Source organism: Serinus canaria, chromosome 22 (assembly GCF_022539315.1).
Source record: "Serinus canaria isolate serCan28SL12 chromosome 22, serCan2020, whole genome shotgun sequence".
Taxonomy (NCBI): domain Eukaryota; kingdom Metazoa; phylum Chordata; class Aves; order Passeriformes; family Fringillidae; genus Serinus; species Serinus canaria.
Window position 1 is genome coordinate 3,136,177 of NC_066335.1, and position 19,213 is coordinate 3,155,389.

General features: G+C 66.4%; 3 protein-coding genes across 11 annotated transcripts in view; 2 read left to right on the forward strand and 1 right to left on the reverse strand.

The window, feature by feature from the left end:
* Positions 1 to 238: 238 nt before the first annotated feature.
* On the forward strand, positions 239 to 6,498 carry PDLIM2 (PDZ and LIM domain 2). 5 transcript variants are annotated; one of them, XM_050983081.1, is made up of 10 exons: positions 239 to 265; positions 1,737 to 1,848; positions 2,182 to 2,333; positions 2,680 to 2,749; positions 2,832 to 2,923; positions 3,008 to 3,047; positions 4,643 to 4,794; positions 5,079 to 5,224; positions 5,300 to 5,405; positions 5,982 to 6,498. In XM_050983081.1, the coding sequence occupies exons 2-10, from the start codon at positions 1,750 to 1,752 to the stop codon at positions 6,175 to 6,177; spliced, it is 1,053 nt and encodes a 350-aa protein (XP_050839038.1). In that variant the 5' UTR covers positions 239 to 265; positions 1,737 to 1,749; the 3' UTR covers positions 6,178 to 6,498. The 5 variants fall into 5 exon arrangements, with proteins under 5 accessions (XP_050839038.1, XP_050839036.1, XP_050839037.1 ...); XM_050983079.1 differs by lacking the exon at positions 239 to 265 and adding an exon at positions 279 to 368; XM_050983080.1 differs by lacking the exon at positions 239 to 265 and adding an exon at positions 320 to 368 and having other exon boundaries at positions 1,370 to 1,848.
* A 945-nt stretch (positions 6,499 to 7,443) lies between these two features.
* On the forward strand, positions 7,444 to 13,441 carry C22H8orf58 (chromosome 22 C8orf58 homolog). 3 transcript variants are annotated; one of them, XM_050982766.1, is made up of 8 exons: positions 8,584 to 8,739; positions 9,353 to 9,981; positions 10,066 to 10,153; positions 10,381 to 10,484; positions 10,559 to 11,299; positions 11,374 to 11,476; positions 11,890 to 11,999; positions 13,168 to 13,441. In XM_050982766.1, the coding sequence occupies exons 1-5, from the start codon at positions 8,694 to 8,696 to the stop codon at positions 10,640 to 10,642; spliced, it is 951 nt and encodes a 316-aa protein (XP_050838723.1). In that variant the 5' UTR covers positions 8,584 to 8,693; the 3' UTR covers positions 10,643 to 11,299; positions 11,374 to 11,476; positions 11,890 to 11,999; positions 13,168 to 13,441. The 3 variants fall into 3 exon arrangements, with proteins under 3 accessions (XP_050838724.1, XP_050838723.1, XP_030086364.2); XM_050982767.1 differs by lacking the exon at positions 8,584 to 8,739 and adding an exon at positions 7,444 to 7,533 and having other exon boundaries at positions 10,559 to 11,476; XM_030230504.2 differs by having other exon boundaries at positions 10,559 to 11,476.
* Positions 13,442 to 13,617: 176 nt separating this feature from the next.
* Positions 13,618 to 19,213, reverse strand: part of BIN3 (bridging integrator 3) — a 44,254-nt gene continuing 38,658 nt past the window's right edge. For all 3 annotated transcript variants that reach the window (XM_030231781.2, XM_050982769.1, XM_050982768.1), the window contains one exon: positions 13,618 to 14,401. In XM_030231781.2, the coding sequence (XP_030087641.1) occupies positions 14,255 to 14,401 (147 nt within the window). In that variant the 3' untranslated portion in view covers positions 13,618 to 14,254. The remainder of the gene's footprint in view (positions 14,402 to 19,213) is intronic.

The following is a 19,213-nucleotide window of genomic DNA, read 5'->3' on the forward strand; positions in this document are numbered from 1 at the left end:
GCCGGTCCCGGGACACGTCCCACCGGAGCCGTGGGCGGGGAGCGGCGAGGACGCTGCGTGGGGCCGCGGGGATCCCCCCCACGCCCACGGGCGGTCCCGCTCCGCGCCGGGGCGGGCCCAGCCGCCGCCGTGCGCCCCGTCGGGGGGGCCGTGCCAGCAACCCAGCCTGGCCCGGCTCGGCTCGGCTCCTCCCGAGGAGGCGGTGCCGTCCCGGGACCGCGCTCTGCTCCGCAGCCCCGCGGGGCCGCCCGGCTCGGCCGCCCCGGTGAGTGCGGGGGGATGCGGGGGGCGCGGGGGGCGCCGGCTGCAGCTGGGGGGAGTCCGACCCTCGGGGGTCCCGGTGCCCGTGGGTGGAGAGGGATGTGCAGGTAGGTCCCGCCACTGTGTCCCCGAGTCCCCACGTCCCCGGATCCTCGCCAGTGCCAAGTCTCTGTGTCCCCAGGTCCCCGCGCCTCCTGGCATCGACCGTCCCCGCCGCTCGCCCCGCGGGTGCCAGGCGGCACCGCCAGCCGCCGCGGGCACAAAGACATCGCTGTGCGGCGGGGACAGAGCCGGGAGGGAGCGGGGACACAGGTGGGGAGCGGGGGGCCGAGGAGGGGAGCAGGGGTGGAGAAGGGGAGCACGGACAGACCTGGGGACGGGGATGGAGAAGGGGTGCAGGGACTGGAGAAGGGGTGCAGGACACGAAGGGGAGGTGCAAGGACTGGAGATGGGGTGCCGGGATGGAGAAGGGGTGCAGGAGATGGAGAAGAGGAGCATAAGGGAGAGGTGGGGTGCAGTGTCTAAACAAGGAGCGCAGGGTCCAGAGAAGAGGTGCGGGTCTGTCGGGGGGTCTGGGGTGGGTGCCCAGCTGGGTGTGGGGGTCCCTGGGCTGGCAGCCCTCGCTGCCCGGGGATGCTGAGCGGGGCTGGGCATGGGGAGGGGGTTTGGGGTTTCCTCCCGGCGCTGGAAGCCCAACCCAGGAAATTCTTCCGGGCAGCCTCTCAAGCCCCTCTTTGTGCTCTTGGGATTTTTAACATTCCCGGCGGCTGCGGACGGGGTGCCCGGTGCCGGCCGGGGTGCCCGGCTCCAGATGGGCTGCCCAGCTCTCCCAGGCTGTGGCGGGATGGGTGGGATGGGATCTGGTGTGGATTTAGGGGATGCGGCTGCCCATTCCCACCCATCCCATGGGAGCCGAGGGCTGCGCCGCTCACCGGGGTGCCATGGGGACCCTGTGCCACCCCCGGGGGATCCTCAGCGTCCTTTACCGGTGTGGATTTGCTGTGGGATGAAGGGCTGAGGCTGCTGGTCCTCGCTGGTGTCGGACGCTGCTGTGATGAGCAGCAGAACCCGTCCCTCGCTGCCACATCCTCCCCTCCAAACCCCACAGGCTCGGCTCTGCCAGACCACAGCGCCGGCCTTGCTGCCAAGGCTTCACCAATTTCCTGCCTTGCTCCAGCTCCTGGGAACGACCTTGGCTGTCTCAGCTGCACCGCCGGGTGCCTGGGACCCCCTGGGCCCGGGGAGGGAGCCGCCAGCCTTGGGGGACAAGAGGAAGCGGCGGTGGCTGCTGTCACCCTGCGAGGACCTGGGTCCCCTCCCCGGAAGGAAAGCGCTGCCGGCGCTGGGGACCCTCAGGGTGCAGCGGGGACAGGGAGGCCCTCGTTGTGTGGTCTGTGGGTAGGAGGAGGGGGGGTCCCCTCTGCCTCATCCTCTCGGCGGCCGGGATCGCTGACACCTCGCTCCTGCCCGCCCAGAGCCGCCGCTGCCATGCCGGTGACGGTGACAGTGACACTGCCCGGCCCGGCCCCGTGGGGCTTCCGCATCTCCGGGGGAAGAGATTTCGGGAAGCCCATCACCGTCTCTAAGGTAGGAGCCCCCACGTGTCCCCCGGCCCGGGAGGGCCGCCGGGGCTCCGGGCGGGCCGGGCTGCCCCGGGGAGCGGATCCTGTTCCGTGGGAACTGCCCCCGGCGGGCGGCGGCGGGGGGGGGGGGGGTCCCGTGGCCCCTGGGCTGGGCCGGGCTGGGCCAAATTTCCGGGTGTTCTTTCCAAGGCCGTGGTCCCCTCCTGGCAGAGGGGATGGTGCTGTTCTGGCAGGGCCCTGGAGATTCCAGAGGGTGGGAGCCTCCCAGCAGGGATGGGGTCGGGGGATGCTGCTCTGCACGGGGGGGTCACCGGGACATGTCCCCTTCTCCACGGAGGTGACAGAGCACGGGAAGGCGGCCACGGGTGACCTCCGGCCGGGGGATGTCATTGTCACCATCAATGGGGAGAGCACGGCTGAGATGCTCAACGTGGAGGCACAGAACAAGATCAAGCAGAGCCCGGGGCAGCTCCGGCTGGAGGTGGAGAGGTGGGTGCTGGGGCAGCCCCGACGCCTGGCCCTGGGCGCCAGCGGTGTCTGCACGCGGGCTGGGGTCCCCAACCACGTGTGTGTCACTTGTTCCCACTCCCTCGGTGACTCCTGGGGCGGTGTCGTCCCCGCGGGAGCCTGTCCCGGCTCTCTAATTAAGGAGTCGGGTCCTAACGAGGCCAGGCAGCGCTGGCAGCCGTTACCTGGCCAACTGGTCCCAGATGGGGACCCAGCTGCTGCCTCGGCGGCTCCCGGGGCTGCAGGGAAGGGTCACAGCGTGCTGTGCACAGCGGTTTGGGGCTCCTGGGGCAGATCCCAAACCCTGCTGCTCTCCCTTGGCCCTCAGGCCCCCGGTGCCATCTCCCACCCACACCAACGGGGACACCTCGCTGGAAAGGTTGGCCACGCGTTTCCAGGTGAGCCCCGGGCAGCCCCCGTGCACCCCGGCCCCCCAGCCAGGGCTGGTGGCAGCTGCTGGTGTCACCCTCCCCTCCCCAGGACACGCTGCAGATGCCGAGTGAGAGCCAAAGTGCCCTGAGGACCCTCGACCTCAGCCTGGCATCCCTCACCCATCCACCTGGCAGTGCCAGGTAAGGCTGCACGGGGGGGCTGGAGGTGAGGAGGGGGCTGGGGAGGGCCAGGGACCCCCCTGATGGCTCCGTTCTCTCCCGCAGCTCACAGGAGCAGGAGTTCACCTGTCCCGGCCTCCGCCAGGTGAGCAGGGAGCTGGGGGGGCCGCAGAGGGCCAGGCAGAGATGCTGGGGGAGCATCTGTGCACCAAAACCTTTTGAACCCGAAAATCATCCCCCTCTGAACCCCCATTTTAAACCCCAAACCTCCCTGCTTTGATCCACCAAACCTTGCCCCTCTGCCATGCTAAACCTTCCCCACTTGAGCCCCCAAATCACCTCATTTTGAGCCCACAAACCACCCTCCTCTGAGCCCCAAAACAACCCCGCTCTGAGCCCCCAAACCACCCCCTCTGCCCCCCCACGGACACGTCCCCGCTGTCCCCGGGGTCCCCGTCTGCGGTGGCTGCCGCGGGTGTCCCCTCCCAGCCGCGCTGGCAGCGCCCCCGGCCCCGCGGGCACCGCCGCACCTGCCCAGGGATGTTTTGCTCCTCTTGGCAGCGGCGCCAGCCTGGGGAGGCCAAACCAGTTTGGGAAGGCCCAGCCCCGCTGCTGCCAGCCCGGGGCACTGGGGTGTTGGCCGGGCAGGGACCCGCGGCCCGGCGCGCCCCCGCCGCCGTGGGACATCCCGGGAGTGGGACCGGGATGCGCCGGGAGTGGGACAGGGACGCGCGGGGGCTGGATGCTCCTCCAGCCCCGAGCTCCGTCCCAGGATGCCCGCGGCCGCCCCATCCTCCCTGCGGGCAGCCGCTGGCTCCGGGCTTGGCGTCTCCCTCCTTTCCTCCCTCCCCGCTTTCTCTTTTTCTTGTTTTTCAAGCCCAAATTGGGAAGCGCCGCGGCCCCGAGCGCGGCCCTTCCCAGCTGCCTTTGGCCGCAGCCCCGGCCGCCCCTTGGCTCCCCCGGCCGCCCGCTCCCTCCTTCCTCCCCAGCTCCTTGTTTGCTTTGGTGCCGGCTCCGAAGGGTCCCTCCCTGTCCCACAGGGTCCATCCCTGCCCCGGAGGGTCCACAGGGTCGGGGACATGAGGGTGCCGTGCCCGGAGCCCCCACCCAAGCCCCTGTGCCCCAGGGGTGGTGAGGGGATGGCTGCCCTTGGATCCATCCCACTCTTCCTCGCATCCCGGGCCGGGCTGGCGCTGGAAGCCGCCAGGGATGAGGCCAAGGCCCGGCTCCTCCCGTGCCTAATTTTAGCTCATCCCTCGTGACCCCGCAGAGCCTCGGCGCTGCCCCTCTCCCTCTCCACGGCTTCAGGCAGGGGGTCCCTGTGCCCACCCCGGGGTCCCGGGGGATCCGTTCCCATCTGTATGGCAGCTGCTCCCGGGAACATCGGGAACATCGGGAAAACATCGGCTTCCACTTATCCAGAGCGGGCTCCGCTTCCCGGCCTCGCCAGGGCCGCTAAGCAGGAGCAGATGGAGGGGAGGGGACGGGCGCAGGCCCTGGGTTATGGGCTGGGGGCTCTGCCCTGGCCCCAGCCTGGGTGGGAAGGAGAAACAGCAGCCCCACGGAGCATCCCTGCATCCCCCTGGAGACCTGGGCTTGGGGAAAGCCCCAGGGCCTGGGCCGGGTGTCCTTGGGGTGCCTGGGGGCAGAGGGAGGCTCTGTGGGCAGGCTCAGTTCTATCTGGGGGCTGCTGCTGCAGGACCCCCGCCCCAGGACATCCCTCCCTTCTCCCCCTGCCAGGAGCGACGCCTGAGCCGCCAGAGCAGCTCCCAGGGACCCGTCCTGCCTCCCCCCCCATGGCCACCCTCACCAGAGCTCGGAGCCCCCCAAATCCCCTGGGCAGCCTCCAGGGAGAGGCGCCTCTCCTCCCCCTCTGCCAGCACCTGCCACAGGTACGGAGCGGGCTGGAGGCTCTTGGGGGGGACCCCGCGGCAGGGGAGCCCCCAGCCCAGTGTCCCCACGCTGCTTTGTCACCCGTGGGTGCTGAGGGAGCCAGTGGAAAGGGTTAACTCACCTGTAGGCAGGTGGGGCCGTGGGAGGGCCGGGCAGGCTGGGGCAGCTCCCGGGGTGGAGGGAGCAGGTGGCGGACGGGCTGTGGGGTGCAGCCGGGTGGATCCCGGAATCCGGGCGCTGGGAACCCCCCCAAAATCTCCCCTCGGGCTGCGCCCCCCCCCAGTCAGGGCTCGGAGCCGACCATGAGGCGCTTGGAGGAGGACTCGGAGGTCTACAAGATGCTGCAGGAGAACCGGGAGCTGCGGGCGGCCCCGCGGCAATCCAGCACCTTCCGCCTGCTCCAGGAGGCGCTGGAGGATGAGGAAGGAGGTGAGGGGGGCACGGAGGGCGGTGGGAGGTCTGGCACGGGAGTGGCAGGACTCTGATGGCCTCGTGTCCCCTCAGGAGGTCCCGCAGCCCCCTTCCCCAGCCGGCTCTCGGCCGGGGCCCGCAAGCCCGTGGCCGGGGTGCAGAAGCTGCACGTCTGTGAGAAGTGCGGGAGCAGCATCGCGTGAGTGGGGCTGGGGGCCCGGGGGGGCCCGGGGCTGGGTCTGTCCCTGCCGTCCCTCCTGGCAAAGCCAAGAAGGGGCTGCTCTCAGGCGCAGGGCCCGATCTGTCCCTGACGTTGCTCCCGGCACGGATAAAATCATGCGGGTGTGGGTGGGGCAGGTCCCGGGGCAGGATCCGCCCCGGCTGTCGCTGCCGGAGGGGTTGAAATGGGGCTGATTGTGGGGTGGGAATGGGGCTGGGGGCCCAGGGCAGGATCCATCCCTGCCATTGTTCCCACAGGGTGAAATGGGGGCGGTCCTGGGGTGTGAGTGGGGCCAGGGCAGGATCCATCCCTGCCATTGCTCCTTCAGGGTGAAATGGGGGCGGTCCTGGGGTGTGAGTGGGGCCAGGGCAGGATCCATCCCTCCTTCAGGGTGAAATGGGGACGATCCTGGGGTGTGAGTGGGGCCAGGGTGGTCCCCGGGCAGGATCCATCCCTGCCATCGTTCCAGGGCCACGATGGGGCTGAGCCCGGGTGGGAGGGGACCCTGGGGACACACGGGGTGGCTCGGCTGACCGCCTGTCCCCACCCCCGCAGGACACAGGCTGTGCGAATCCAGGACGGGCGCTACCGGCACCCGTCCTGCTACACCTGCGCCGACTGCGGCCTCAGCCTGAAGATGCGCGGCCACTTCTGGGTGGGGGACGAGCTGTTCTGCGAGAAACACGCCCGCCTGCGCTACCAGGGACCCCCGGGGGGGCCCGTGCCCCGCCCCGTGTCCCCCCGCTCCTGAGCCCCGGCCACCGGCACCGCGCGGTGGGGTCAGCCCAGCGCCCCCCGTGACCCCAGGGCTGGGGGTCTGAGGACGCTGCCGGGCTGGGGATGGTTGGGGTTTGGGGGGGATGCCATGCGGCAGCCCATCTTCACCCCTTCGTGGGTGTGTGCGATGAGCTGGGTGAGTTCTCAGCCTGGGGGACACCGAGGGGACATTGGGGCGGGGTCGCTTGAGCACTTGGGTACCGAGAGGGGCTGGCACCGCTTGTGCACTGACTGCAAAGGGCTTCTCCGAGGAATTAAACCAGATTCTTTTCAAATATAATATATATTTGCTCCACTGCCGTGTCTGCTCAGTGCCGGGACCCCCGGGCAGGGGGAAGGAGGGTTCTACCCCAAACCCGGGGTGCAGCCAGGGAGCCCCCAGACCCCTCAGCCCTCCTGCCTGCAGCCGGGGTGGGGGTCCAGGTGCTCCGGTGCCGCTCCTTGTCCTGCTCCCAGAAAGGTCAGGGCTGCCCTCAGGGCTGGCTGGCCACTCCCTGAGTCCCTGGGAGGTGTCCGGGTTTATTGGGGGCTGTTGGTCGAGGCCTTTGTCCTGCTCCAGGTGCTCTTATCGCCTCTCCCCGCCCTCCGTGCCCGCGTACACGGAGATGGATTCGCTGTTATCTGGGCTTTGCTGTTGTCTCGGGATTCGCCGTTATCAGCGGCCTGTCCCTTCCCGTGTCCCTCTGCAGCAAGGACAGCCAGGACCGCCCCTCCCCTCCTGCCTGGGGTCTCACGGGGGTCTCTTTGGGGTGTGCCACGGCCCCCCGTGCACCCCGGGCTGGGTCATGGAGCTCTCACCATCGAATTCCCAATTAATCATCCCAGAGCAGCTGGGGCTGCCCCTGGACCCCTGGAGGTGCCCAAGGCCGGGATGGACGGGGCTGGGAGCAGCCTGCGACAGTGGGAGGTGTCCCTGCCCAGGGCAGGGGTGGCACTGGATGGGCTTTAAGGTGCCAACACAACCATTCCATGGCTCTGTGACACCTAGGGCGGGAGGAGGAGGAGGAGGGTGATGATGATGATGATGATGATGATAGTCCTGGGCCCTTCTCCTACCCTCTCTACACGGGAAAAAGAGGAATAAACGCTTTGAGCCCTCCTGGGATAACACAGTTGAGGCTGGGGGCGGCCCACCACCCCCGCCCCGCCCCGGGGCTGTGCCGCCCCCCGGCCCTGCCCCATAAAGCAGCGGAGGAGCAGCCCCGGTGCTCCCTGCCCGTTCCCGGTGCTCTCTGCCCTTTCCCGGTTTCACCCCCTCGCTCCCGGTACATCCCGAGGATGCTGCGCCGCCGCGGAGCCTTCACGGTGCAGCCGCTCCGTGGTGACCTCGGTGAGTCGGTGGCCCCTGGGGCTGTGGAGCCCCCCCCGCGTCTGGGGGTCCCCTCGAAGTCTCCAGCCCTCGAGAATCATGCTGGAGGAGATCCTCAGGGATCTCTGCTTTGAGGTGTCTGTGCTGGAGAGGGAACCCGCGGTCCTTGGAACCCCAGTTTGTGTTGTCTGTGCTTGAGAAGGAACCTGGGGTTCCCCGGAACCCCCCATTTGTGCTAAAGTGTGTCCCTGGAGCCCTGGTTTTCATCCACTCCCTGCTGGGAGGGGCCCAGGCTATCAGCTGTGCTGGGAATTCAGGTTTTCCCTTCCCATGTTTGGGCTGACAGGCCGCTGCCCGTCCCCAAATGCGGCGTGTGGGTCCCCAAAACCCAGGGCTCACCTCCGTGTGTGCCGCAGCTCCGGCTGTGCGGGGACCCCTCCAGCAGCAGCGTCTGGCTACCAGGGGCTGAGCTGCCAACGCGGGGGGCACCCCCAGGAGGAGGTGGTGGGACCCCCACCCCCTTCTCACCCTATCTGCGCCCCCCACCCCCGCGGGGCTGCGGTGACACCCCCGTGGTGGCGGGGGCAGTGCCCCTTGGCACGCGGGGTCCTGTTGAATTGCGGCGTGTGGGAACTGCGCTGCTGGCAGCGGCCACTGGAGCTGCGGTGAAGGGGCTGCCCCCCGGAATTCCTGGGATTCAATCCTGCCGGGGCGGACGGGCTGCTCCCCGCCGTTGCTGGGATTCAATCCCACTGAACGGCCGGATTGTCCCGGGGCTGGCCGCCGCTTCCCGGCTCCCCTCGGCCTCTCCAGCCCCCGAGGGATGCACGGTGAGTGCTGTGGCTGCAGGAGGGGCAGGAATTTGGGAGCACCGGGATCCCCGAGCGGTGAATTCAGCCCACGCTGGAGCCCTGAGTGAGTTTTTGGAATTCGGTGGGATGCAGGCGGCACCTGGCTGCCTGCCGGCGCCCAAACAGCCCTCTCGCCTTCCCAGCTGGGGTGGGAAGGGAGTCCTTAACCACTGGCCCAGCCAGTATCGCCGATCCCAAGCCCTGCGAGGAACCAGTTGGGAACCGGTCCTGTAATGAGGTGCCTCTGGATGCAGGGCCCGTCGCCGGCTGGGGTGGCTATAAAAGGGAGCGCCGGGACGCGCGCCCGGCACTCGGCTCTGGCTCTCGGCGATGTGGGGTGGCTCCCGCGCCGTCTGGAAGAGGAGGTTCAGCTGCTGTGAGTGCGTTCGAGGGGGTGGCAAGTCCCCGAGCGGGGCTTTGGGGGGTGGGCAGCCTGCAGGAGGTGCCAAAGCTCCGCTGCCACCTCGCCGAGCCCGCGGCCTGGCTGGGAAGGGAGCGAGTGCTGGGCGTGGGGTGCCGAGATTGCCATGGATGCAGCACAATCCCACCTGGAGCTGGGGGGTGCTGGGGGCCACATCCCGGCTGGCCTTGCCACCCATCCCATGGGGACAAGTGCGAGGAGCTGGTGGTGCTGGAGCCATCCCAGATCCGGAATCCCATGGCCGTGCTCTGTCCTGGGTTGACGGCACCGAGCTGGAGCGGGATACAAAAGAACTCGGCTCAAAAGCCCTGCCCAGGTCAGGGTGGGGGCCGTGGGTGCCCCCCAGCAGCTCAGCTTGGGAGGAGGAGGATGGTGGAGGCCAGGGCCGTGTCTTTGGGGAGTAGAGACAGCACACTGGGGTTGTAGGAGTGTATGGACTGCTGGGCAGGGGGCAGAGCGGCCTTGGGCACGGCTGGAGCTGCTCTAGGGCGCTTGGAGGGGTGGTGGGCACCCAGTTTACTGCCCAGGGACCCCCCAGCTGAGCCCGCCGATCCTCCCCTCTCCTCAGATGGTCCCTGGGAGTCGGCCGAGAGCTGCATTGTGCGCACCTCCGCCAGCGTCTACCGCCGGCTGCAGGAGAGCCCGCGGCAGCCCCCGCGGGGAATGAGCACCCGGGGACCCCCGCAGCCCCCCAGCAGTCCCCCGGCCGGCGGGAGTCTCCTCAAGTCCGAGTCCGAGGATTCCGGCGTGGAGATGGCCAGCAACGAGCACTCGCCCTCCACCCCGCTGGGCTCCGAGAGCCGCTTCTCCCTGGACGGTTTCCCGGCGGAGGAGCCCCCCGGAGAGGAGCCCCCCCGGGCAGCCCGGAGCCGCTCGGCCAGCAGGAGGCTGCTGCAGGCAGCGCAGCGGAGCAGGAGGCAGCGCTGCCCGCGACAGCTCAGCCGGCGCAGCGCCAGCGCCGCCGACCTGGCCGAGCCCCGGCGGGACCCCGAGGAGACCGAGGGAGCGGCGGAGGCCGCGGCGGGGGCGGCTCGGCCGTCTCGGGACCCCCGGGCCGTGCCCGAGGCCGCGGTGTCGGGGCAGGGGCTGCGCTACCTGGAGCAGGTGTGCCAGATGCTGGAGCGCCTGGCGCGGCTGCAGCAGGACAACCGCGCCCTCCGGCAGCAGGCGGCCGGAGCCGCCCGCCCAGCCACCCTGGTGAGGGCTAGGAGGAGGGGGATGCACGGGGAGGGGGTGAGGGGGTCCCAGCTCACACCCGGCCTGTCCTCTCCTCGCCCGCAGCCCAGCCGGCAGCCCCCGAGGCAGGATTTGGGCACCTGGAGGGGTGAGGGGTTCCGGCCGCGCTCCTGCTCCGACAGCCAGGCGCCAGGTGAGCGGGGTGGGCTCGGGAGCGACGGGACCTGGGGCCAGGTGAGCGGGGTGGGCTCGGGAGTGACGGGACTGGGGCCAGGTGAGGACTGGGGGGTGCGAGAATGGCAGCACCGGTGCCAGGTGAGCGGGGTGGGACCTGGAACCAGGTGAGGGGGGCAGCACGTGGGATGGCAGCACGATGCCCCCCCGGCCCCCAAGCTTGACCAGCTTTGCTCCCCCTTGCAGCGGCCGACCCCGGGCCGTGCCGGCGGTTGTGGGGACACTCGGTCAGCTCCCCCAGCCTGCTGGACCCCGCCGAGGGCGACGAGGGTGTCCCGCCACCGGACAAGGTACGGCCGGGGCGGGTCGGGGAGTGGCGGGGGGGTCGCTCGGGTCTCCCCGCTGACCCCCCCCTCTCCCGCAGGACGGGCGCTCGCACTGGGGCCGGGTGAAGGTGCTGCTCACCCGCCTGACCCGCCGCTCCCTGCGCGGCGGCCGGTGCAGGTAGGACGGGGGGTCCCGCTCCCACCGCCACACCTGGATGGAGGAACTGCGTCACACCTCAACCTATGACGTCACGCCAGCCCGGGGCTGGTCCCCGGCATGGCGCACCCCCTTCACCTTTTTTTTTCCCCCCAATAAAGTCTTTTCACCCATAAAGAGGCGGCCCTTAGCGAGGTGCTTGCTGTCGCGCCGTGACGTCACGCCCCTAAACCCGGCGTGACGTCACGCGAGAACGCGTCACTGCCGCATCACTTCCGACGGCTTTTCCGCCCCTTTTGTCCCACCGGCCCGGACCCACGGACGGCCCAAGAGGCTCCCGAGCCCCCTCCCCGCTCAGTCCCGGAGGGGTCCCGCTGCCTGGGGTGGGGATGAAGCTCATCCTCCCCCCGGAACCCCCCGGCTGCTCCGCCGGGGTTGGTGGGGAGGGGGCGCCGGGGGTCCCCGCCGGGGCGGGATGATGCTCCCGGGAGCATCGCGGCTTTCTCGAGAGGAGCTCCCCAGTTTGGGGGGTAGAGGAGGAGGGTGAGGATGAGGAAGGGGGTTAGATGCTGTTTTGGAGCTGCTGGAGCCCCTCTGGTGTCGCCAGCTCTGCGCGGGACGGGCCGGTGCCGCAGGTGAGGAAGACGCTGCCCCGAGCCGCGGCCAGGCGCTCTCCCATCAGGTACCCCGTTATCCCTCCCTTTCCCCCCTTTCCTGCTGATTTCCTACCGTCACTTGGGGGTTTTTCCTTGCCAGCGGTGACTCCCGCAGCGCCTCCCGGCACCGCTCCCGCCCGGTCGCCCTGGGGACATCCCTGGAGCCGCAGCGTCCCGCATCCCACCGCTCCTTCTCGGGAACCGTGAGTGCTCGTCCCGGCCGTGTCCGTCCCCATGGCAGGGCCTGGGGGGACGGGGGGTCCCTGGCAGTGCCCCCCGGAGGGGGCACAGCCGGATCGGGGGTGCTAAGGGTTTCTGGAGCACAGCTGGGGGTGGGGTGTGTTTTATCCTTGTTCCTCCCTTTCGAGCATCAAACCCCTTCCCAGCGCCCCCCCTCTGCTCTCCTGAACCCCCCGGGCTGAGGAGCAATGGGGAGGGGCTCGGGGAGGTGGGGCAGGGGCATGGCTGGGTGTTCCCGGTGCGGGGTGGGGGTCTGGGCACCCCCTCCCCTGCTGCCACCTCATCTTCCCCCTTACTGGGACTCCGGCTGAATCCCGGTGGCTGATCCCAAGGAAATGCCTGAGGCTGGTCCAGGGGATGCTGATTCTCCTTGCAGGGCCCAGGTGAGGAGGAGGAAGGAGGTCTGAGCCTCTCTGCCCCACCCCAGCACCCCTGAATCACCTGGAACAAGGGGAAGCTCCCGAGCATCTGACAAGGAAAACCAAGGTGTGGATCCAGATGTGGGCTGGTGTTGGCCGGCCTGTAGAGGGTTAATTCATCCTATTTGTGAGGAAATTCCTTGGGATTGGTGGTGGGCTGGCATCTGCTGAACCTGTCCTGAGGGGATTTGGGGAGGAAGGGGGACAACCTTGGGCTAACCTGGAGGAATTCCTGCTGGGGAGGAAAAAGGAGGATTTGCTGGGCAGCAGGGAATGCTCCCCATGCTGGGATGGCTCCAGTGCTTCCTCTCCTCTGCTCCTGGAGGTCTGAGTGCTGATGAACCTCACCCAGAGGTGCCTCAGCCACCGAGGCTGAGCACATTCCTCACTGTAGAGCAAGCTTTCCCTTCCTGCCAGCTCTCCTATTAACACTGGGATCTTGTGGGTGGTGCAAAACCCGGTAATTATCCACTTTTTACTATAAAAGATGGAATTCTCCTCCCCAAGCACTGCGGAAAGTAGGCAGAGTGAATCCCTGGGAACGCCTGGGTTTGAGTTTCCATGGGTGACATCCCTCTCCTGAGTGCTGGGAGGGCAGGAGGAGCTGATGGAGCGGAGCTGGGATTTGTGGGTGCTGGGGTCGAGGTGGCTGGGGAGGTCTGGCTGTGCCACACAGGGTGAAAGTGACGCAGACAAAGCCACCTGGTGGGTTCAGGTGAGCCCAGGTGGGCTTGAATCTGGGGAGGAATCAACACCTCCAGGCCATAGAGGGATTTTTGCCCATTTGGGAGCCACCCTGAGGTCTGCAGGGCTCAGATCCCGTGGGGGGAGCGTGTCCCTGCTCGGGCTCACGGGCTCTGTGCGTGGCAGCTCAATATATACATAAATATCTATATTCTGTATATTTAGCATCCCTGCTCTGGGTAACCGTGGCAACTGGGTTTATTTTGTTTAAACCTGGCCTGGCACGTGATGTGGTTGGGAAGGAACAGCCAAGGGGAGAGGGAGGGATGGAGTTCTCCATGCTGGGAGCTGGGGAGGAGCCTTGGCACGGGAGGCTCTTGGGGGGACCTCGCTGTGTCCCTGCACTGGGGACAGCCAGCAGCATTCCCACAGCTCTGCTCCATCCCCTTTGCTCCAGCTGGGAAGGGAAGGTTTGGTTTTTTAGGGTTCCATCCCCATTTTCTGCTGGGCTTCCCAGGACACCCCTGAGCCTTGTTCCCTGTCTCGTGCAGGTTTGCCAAACCCAGGTCCTGGCAGGAAGATGTGGTGATGGTTTCCCTGGTGTCTGGAGCTGTGTGCCCTCACCTGGAGCAGCAGGAGCCTCGTGCCACCCCAAGGCAGAGAAGGAACCTTCGTCATGTCCACCAGAACCTCTCCAGGGTGGGCTTCCAACCCCTTATCCCAAGCAGCATCTGCTCACCCCAGGACACAGCAGGCAGCCTCTCCTTACCCTAAAGGCCCAAATTGCCTCTATTGTGCTGGAAAAGTCCATTCCTCGTGCTTTGAGGCCGTTTCCTTCCCGCGCCGATGTTCGATCCCAGTTTTCCCTTCCAGGGACACCCCGAGCCCCCCGCGTCCCCCTGCAGTGGCGGCCGGGCGGCGGCAGAGGGCGACAGCGGCCCGGCGGTGACAGCGACACCGACACGGCCCCGACGCTGGCACCGACACGGCCCCGGCCGCGCTGCGCTGCCAGAAACTTTATTGGGGACAAGCCACGGAGTCCCTGCGGCCCCTCCCACACACCGAGGAGGGGCTGAAGCCCCCCAGTTTTCCATAGGTTTTGCTCCTGGCTGGGTTGTCTCCCTTAGGGATGTCCCCACCTGTCCCTGCTCTGGAGTCTGGGGTCCCCTGTCCCCACCCTGCACCCCCCAGCTCTGGGGAACAGGCTCTTTGGACCATTCCTGGGAAAAGAGGGATAGATGCTCACCATGAGAAGCATCACCCTCTCCCTGTACCTCAAAAAATAGGATTTGAGTGATTTTACCCTCCCCTGAGGGGACCACTGGGCTACTAAGGCACAAAATGAGGAGAAGGAGCCGGGGGGTCTCACCCTCTGGGCTCTGGGGGTGTCAAGGGAGGCTGGAACCTGGGAAAATCCAGCACCCCACATCCCACTCCCCATCTTCATCCGAGTGGGATCGCTCCCTTTCCTGCTCCTCCACACCCCAAAATTTAAGGCAAAACTCATTCCTGGACCAACAAAGACGATGCAGAGCCCTGGGGTGACGGGAGCAGCTCCAGCCCCACAAGTCCATCCCTGGGAGGGGAACTAGGGTGAAAGGGGGGGATCCCCATCCCCTCCCCATCCCCAGCCTGGCCTCAGTCGTCGGCCACAATGGAGAGGGCGCGGAGCTCGCTGAGCTTGGCGTCGTTCTCGCGCTCACGCTGCTCGTCGCTCAGCCCGGGCCGGTCGATCTGCGCCGTCAGGTCCCCAAAAATCTTGTGCATCTCCGTGTAGTAGACAACCTGTTGGATAAAGGGGGATTGGAGAGGGAGGGGAAGGGGGGGGGTCTCCTCCCCAGCCCACCCACCCCCCGCGGGTGCCCTCGGCAGCCCCTCTCCGCGGCGTTGGTGTCTGAAATAGCTCCCGCCCACGTGGCCGTGCCGCCCCCTCGGATTATTACAACTCAACACATTTTAATAACGCGCTGCCCTTCTCTGCTCGCTTCCCATCTGGGAGCCGCGCGTGCGGGGCTGCCACCGGCACCGCCACCCTCCCGCAGCCGCCTCGTCCCCTGGTTTGTCACCGGTGCCACCGGCACGAGCTGCCTGCCCACGCTGCCCACGGCCCGGCGGGCAGGGCGAGGGGCTCGCTGGGCTCGGCGAGGGGGCACACCGGGCAGTGCCGTGCCCCGTGCGAAGCACGGCGAGGAGGAGGAGGAGGGGTGTGTTAATAACGTGCTAATTAGCACCGCCAATTATCTCCGGCAGCGAGCAGCGCTTGCCGGCGCGGGAGCCCGTGGGTCAGCGCAGGCAGATGGCAGTGGGGTGGCTGCTCGGGCGCGGGATCCAGCGGGGAGAGGGGGGCTCCCAGCCCTGCCGGCGAGACCCTCGGCGCTGTGGGACCACCCCGGTGTCGCGGGACCCTCGCGCTGTGGGACCCCCTCCCCCGGTGTCGCGGGACCCTTGTTGCTGTGGGACCCCCCCGGTGTCGCGGGACCCTCGGTGCTGTGGGACCCCCAGTTGTGCCTGTGGGAGCCCCAGCACCGGGGGTGCCCAGCCCTGACTGTGGGACCCCCGGAACCACAGAACCCCTTGCACTGTAGGACCCCGGGTGCCACAGGACCCTCAGAGCCTCCTGTGGGACCCCCGGCACTGCAGGACCCCTGGTGCTGTGCCAGGTGTGGGATCCTGTCCTGGATATCCCCCCACATCCCTCGGGGAGGGACAGGGGAGTGCAGCCCCCCAGGGTGGGCAATGCCAGCGCTGTCCCCATTTCCCACAAGGGCCCCAGCATCTCCAGCAGCACCGGTGCTGAGACATGCACGGTCTCCATGGAGACCAGCTCCCCTAATCCTGCTCAAAACGATGCCGATTTTGGCAGGCCTGAGGGGGTCTGGTGGGGCTCCACATCCCAGTGCTGGCTGCCTGAACCCCCCTTCCCAGGCCTGGCCATGCTGGGGGCCTGGGGGCTGCTCTGTGGCCGGGGCTCCCCACGCAGCAGCGCTGGCTGAGTCACAGCAATGCTCATTTACACAGTGACTAATGAACCCCACACAGGGCTGAGCTGGCAGGGGCCCCCCAAAATCCCTGCACGCCCCCCAAAACACAACCCACAGCTGGGTTACCCCGAACATCCTCTGAACCCCCCTGCCAGCAAGAGATGCCAAAAACACCCAAAATCCCTCAGCAATGCCATGGGTGAGCAGGGATCTGGGGGGTAGGGGTGCCAAGAGCCCTGGAGCAGCCCCCCATGTCCCTTGTCCCCAGCCTGGAGTCAGCTGGGCTCTGCTCAGTCACATATGGCCACGTGGCGCTGCCAATTCCAGCAGGGAAAAAGCTGAATCTCGTCGGGGTGGAAGGCCTGGAGGCAGATGATGCACCCAGGATTGTCCCCAGGGTTGTGCCCCAAGATCTGGGGACATCTGTCCCTCAGGATTGGTCACAGGATTGTCCTCCAGGACTGTTCCCCAGGATTTGGGGACAACTGTCCCCCAGGATTGGCTCCAGAACTGGCCCCACACCAGGATCCAGAAATCCCTGAAGATTCCTCCAGGGCCAGGATTGTGACTTAGGATTTTCTTCAGGTCTGTCTCCCAGGATTGTCCTCAGTGGATTGACCCCCAGTGGATTGAGCCCAGGATTGCTCCCCAGGATTTTCCTCAGGATTGACCCCCAGGACTGTCCCCAACGGACTGAGCCCAGAATTGTCCCAAATGGATTGAGCCCAGGACTGTCCCCAACGGACTGAGCCCAGAATTGTCCCAAATGGATTGAGCCCAGGACTGTCCCCAATGGCTTGTGCCCCAGGACTGTCCCCAGTGGATTGAGCCCGGGATTGTCCCCAGGACTGACCCCCAGGACTGTCCCCAATGGACGGAGCCCAGAATTGTCCCAAATGGATTGGGACCAGGATTGTCCCCAGAATTGTCCCCCACCATCCACACTGCACTGAACGGGCAGAGCAGAGCAAACTCCTTGGTGCTGCTCCCCCTCCGCCCACACCCCACAGCCACCGATCCCTTCCCAAGGGACACCCCATGTCCCCGGGGCCTGGTGGGTGTCCCTGGGGACCCTCCTCTCCCCCAGCAGCCCCAGTGCAGAACCAGTTGGCACCACTGGACGCTGCTGTGCCTCGCCAGCCGAGCCTCTCGAGCTTCATCAGCAAAATCCCACCGGCATCGACCCCCCCATGATTCCTCCTGTTGAAACAGGAGTGAAAACCCTCCCAGGGCGGGGATGCACCCCAAACTGGTGACAGTGACAGGGGGCAGCCAGCTCACCCTGCCCTACCTGCTCTGCCAGCCCAGTACTTTTCCAGCTATGGATGCCATATGCTCTGTCCCCATCCCATCAAATCCCAGCTCCAGCTTGCCTTTGAGCCTGAGCCAACGGCCCCGAGTCCACCTGTCTTGAACTAATTCTGTTTGGGGACGCTGTGTTCCGTGGATTTTCTATAGATCCTGGCCACAATGGCCCAGTGGCTGCTTCTTTGGGGCAGCCCTACCCAAAACAAACCCAGGGGTGCTGCCAGGGCCGGGCTCCCCCGGCCCACAGCACCATCCCTGCCTGCCAGCCCCATCCTTCCCCCCATTCCATTCAAACCCAAAGGAATCTCGTGTTTTCTAGCTTGAAAATAAAGCACAAAGCGGGAAGGAAGTGCTGTTCACGCCTCACACCAGCGACAGCTCCAAAATCTCCCCCTTTCATCTCCATGTGGCCACTTCAAAGACCCCAGCCAGGGAAATATTTGCCTCCCTTGGCTTGGCCCGGGCCCGTGGGTGGAGAGAAGAATTTGGTGTTGAATGTTACAGCCCTGCGAGCTCGGGACATGTCCCGGCGTCAGGAGACACCCAGCCCCGGGAGCACAGCCAGCCTGTGCCATGGGAACAGCCTTGGGAGGGTCTCCTTGGGTCAAAGCCATGGAGGTGCTTGGGAGCAGGGTCCTTCCCCTTCCCCCACAGGCAGCTGGGCCCTTCCCAGCTCATCGTGGCACTGGATGGTGTCACTGTCACACAATTTGTCTTGCTTTAACTCCCAGCTGCCTCCAGGGATGAAAAATCAGGAAAATGGCATGGGTTTGCCTTTGGATGGTGGGTTTGACCCAGGGAAAAACAACCCCAAAGTCACAGCACCCTGCACAGGGCCACTGATCCCAGTCTCACCCCATCCAGCCTTTCCTTGTGGGATTCACCTCCAGCCTCATCCCACTCCTAAAGAGGTACCTGCAGAAAAGGCTGAAAATAGAAATTATATCGAGGAACACTACTCCCCCCAGCTGTTAATCAGCTCAGGGAGGCACAGAGGGAGGGAAAGCTGGGCAATGTTTCCATGCCAGCTCTCAGCTGGGATGGGGATGCTCCTGCCTGCCTTCCCAGCCAGGTGCCTGCAGGTGAGCAGTGCTGAGCTGACTCAGGGCTCCAGCTGCTATTCCTGGCTCGCCACTGACTCATTACCTTGGGCAAATCACATCCCTTTCCCATTTTATTTCAGCCACTTCAGTGGGAAAAGGCTTTGCAGAGCTCCTGAGCCAGGGGGGCACACGGAGCCCAAGCCCAGGCTTGGCACAAACATTCCAAGCTCTCCTCCCAGCATCCCTCCCTGGGGGTGGAAGGATGCAGCCAAAGAGGCTCCCATGGAAGCTGGCAGGGAGGGAGGGATGTGAGGAGCTGCATCCATCTGGGACCAGCTTTAAGTCCAGCCTACGGGAGATGCATCAGCTTTGTTGTGACGCTGCCTTTTTGGGTGCTAAAAACGGGATTTCACTCGGTTTTCCCAACAAATTCCTCACCTGAAGAGAGGCAGGGCAGATGGACGGGCAAGAAAGCCAAGGATTCCCAAGGAAGAAGAGGGATATGGATGGAGAGTCTCACAAACAGCCCAGGCAGTGACAGCCTGCTGCTCCTCTCTTGCATCCACGGGCATTCTGAGCACACCTATCCCAACGTCCTTCTCGCCCCAAATTCCTTGGGAATTGGGACACAACAGAGCGAGAGGGGCAAAGCTGAGGAAACTCACGGATCATAAACCCCGGAGAGGGCAGAGAACATTCAGGTTTCAAGGTCTCACCCACGGAGGGGGTCCACAGGGGGGAAAGGGCCAGCAGGACTCTGCGGTGGCTCCGGGAATTGTGGTTATTCCGGGCTGGAACAGGGAGCCCCGCGCCCGATTGCTAAGGGAACAGCAGGAACAGCATCCCCAGCACCCACCCTGCGGCGCAGGGAGCATCGGCACCATCTGGTAGGTGAATCAGCCTGCAGACAACTCGCTGGCAGCTCCGCAGAGAGGCCCCCCCCAAGTCGGAGGTGAGATGGAACACGTGCTCCCGGCACCTCCCGGCGGCCCCCCCGTGGCGCACCTGGGTCCCTGCGGCAGCTCCCGGCCCCAAAATGCCGCAGGGAAACGCCCACGGCGCGGGCAGCGCCCGGTTCCGCCCTCCTGCCCGCCCTGCCCGCCCCGGAGTGCCCCGGGAGGTTCTCAAAGCTCGGTGAGATCCCAACCCTGCCCCTCTGCAGCCTAAGGGAAAGGGCAAAGGGAGAAGGGAGGAGGAGGAGCAGGAGCACGTTCCAAAGGAAGCTGGAGGATGGAAATGAAAGCTGGTGGTTATTCAGGGCACCT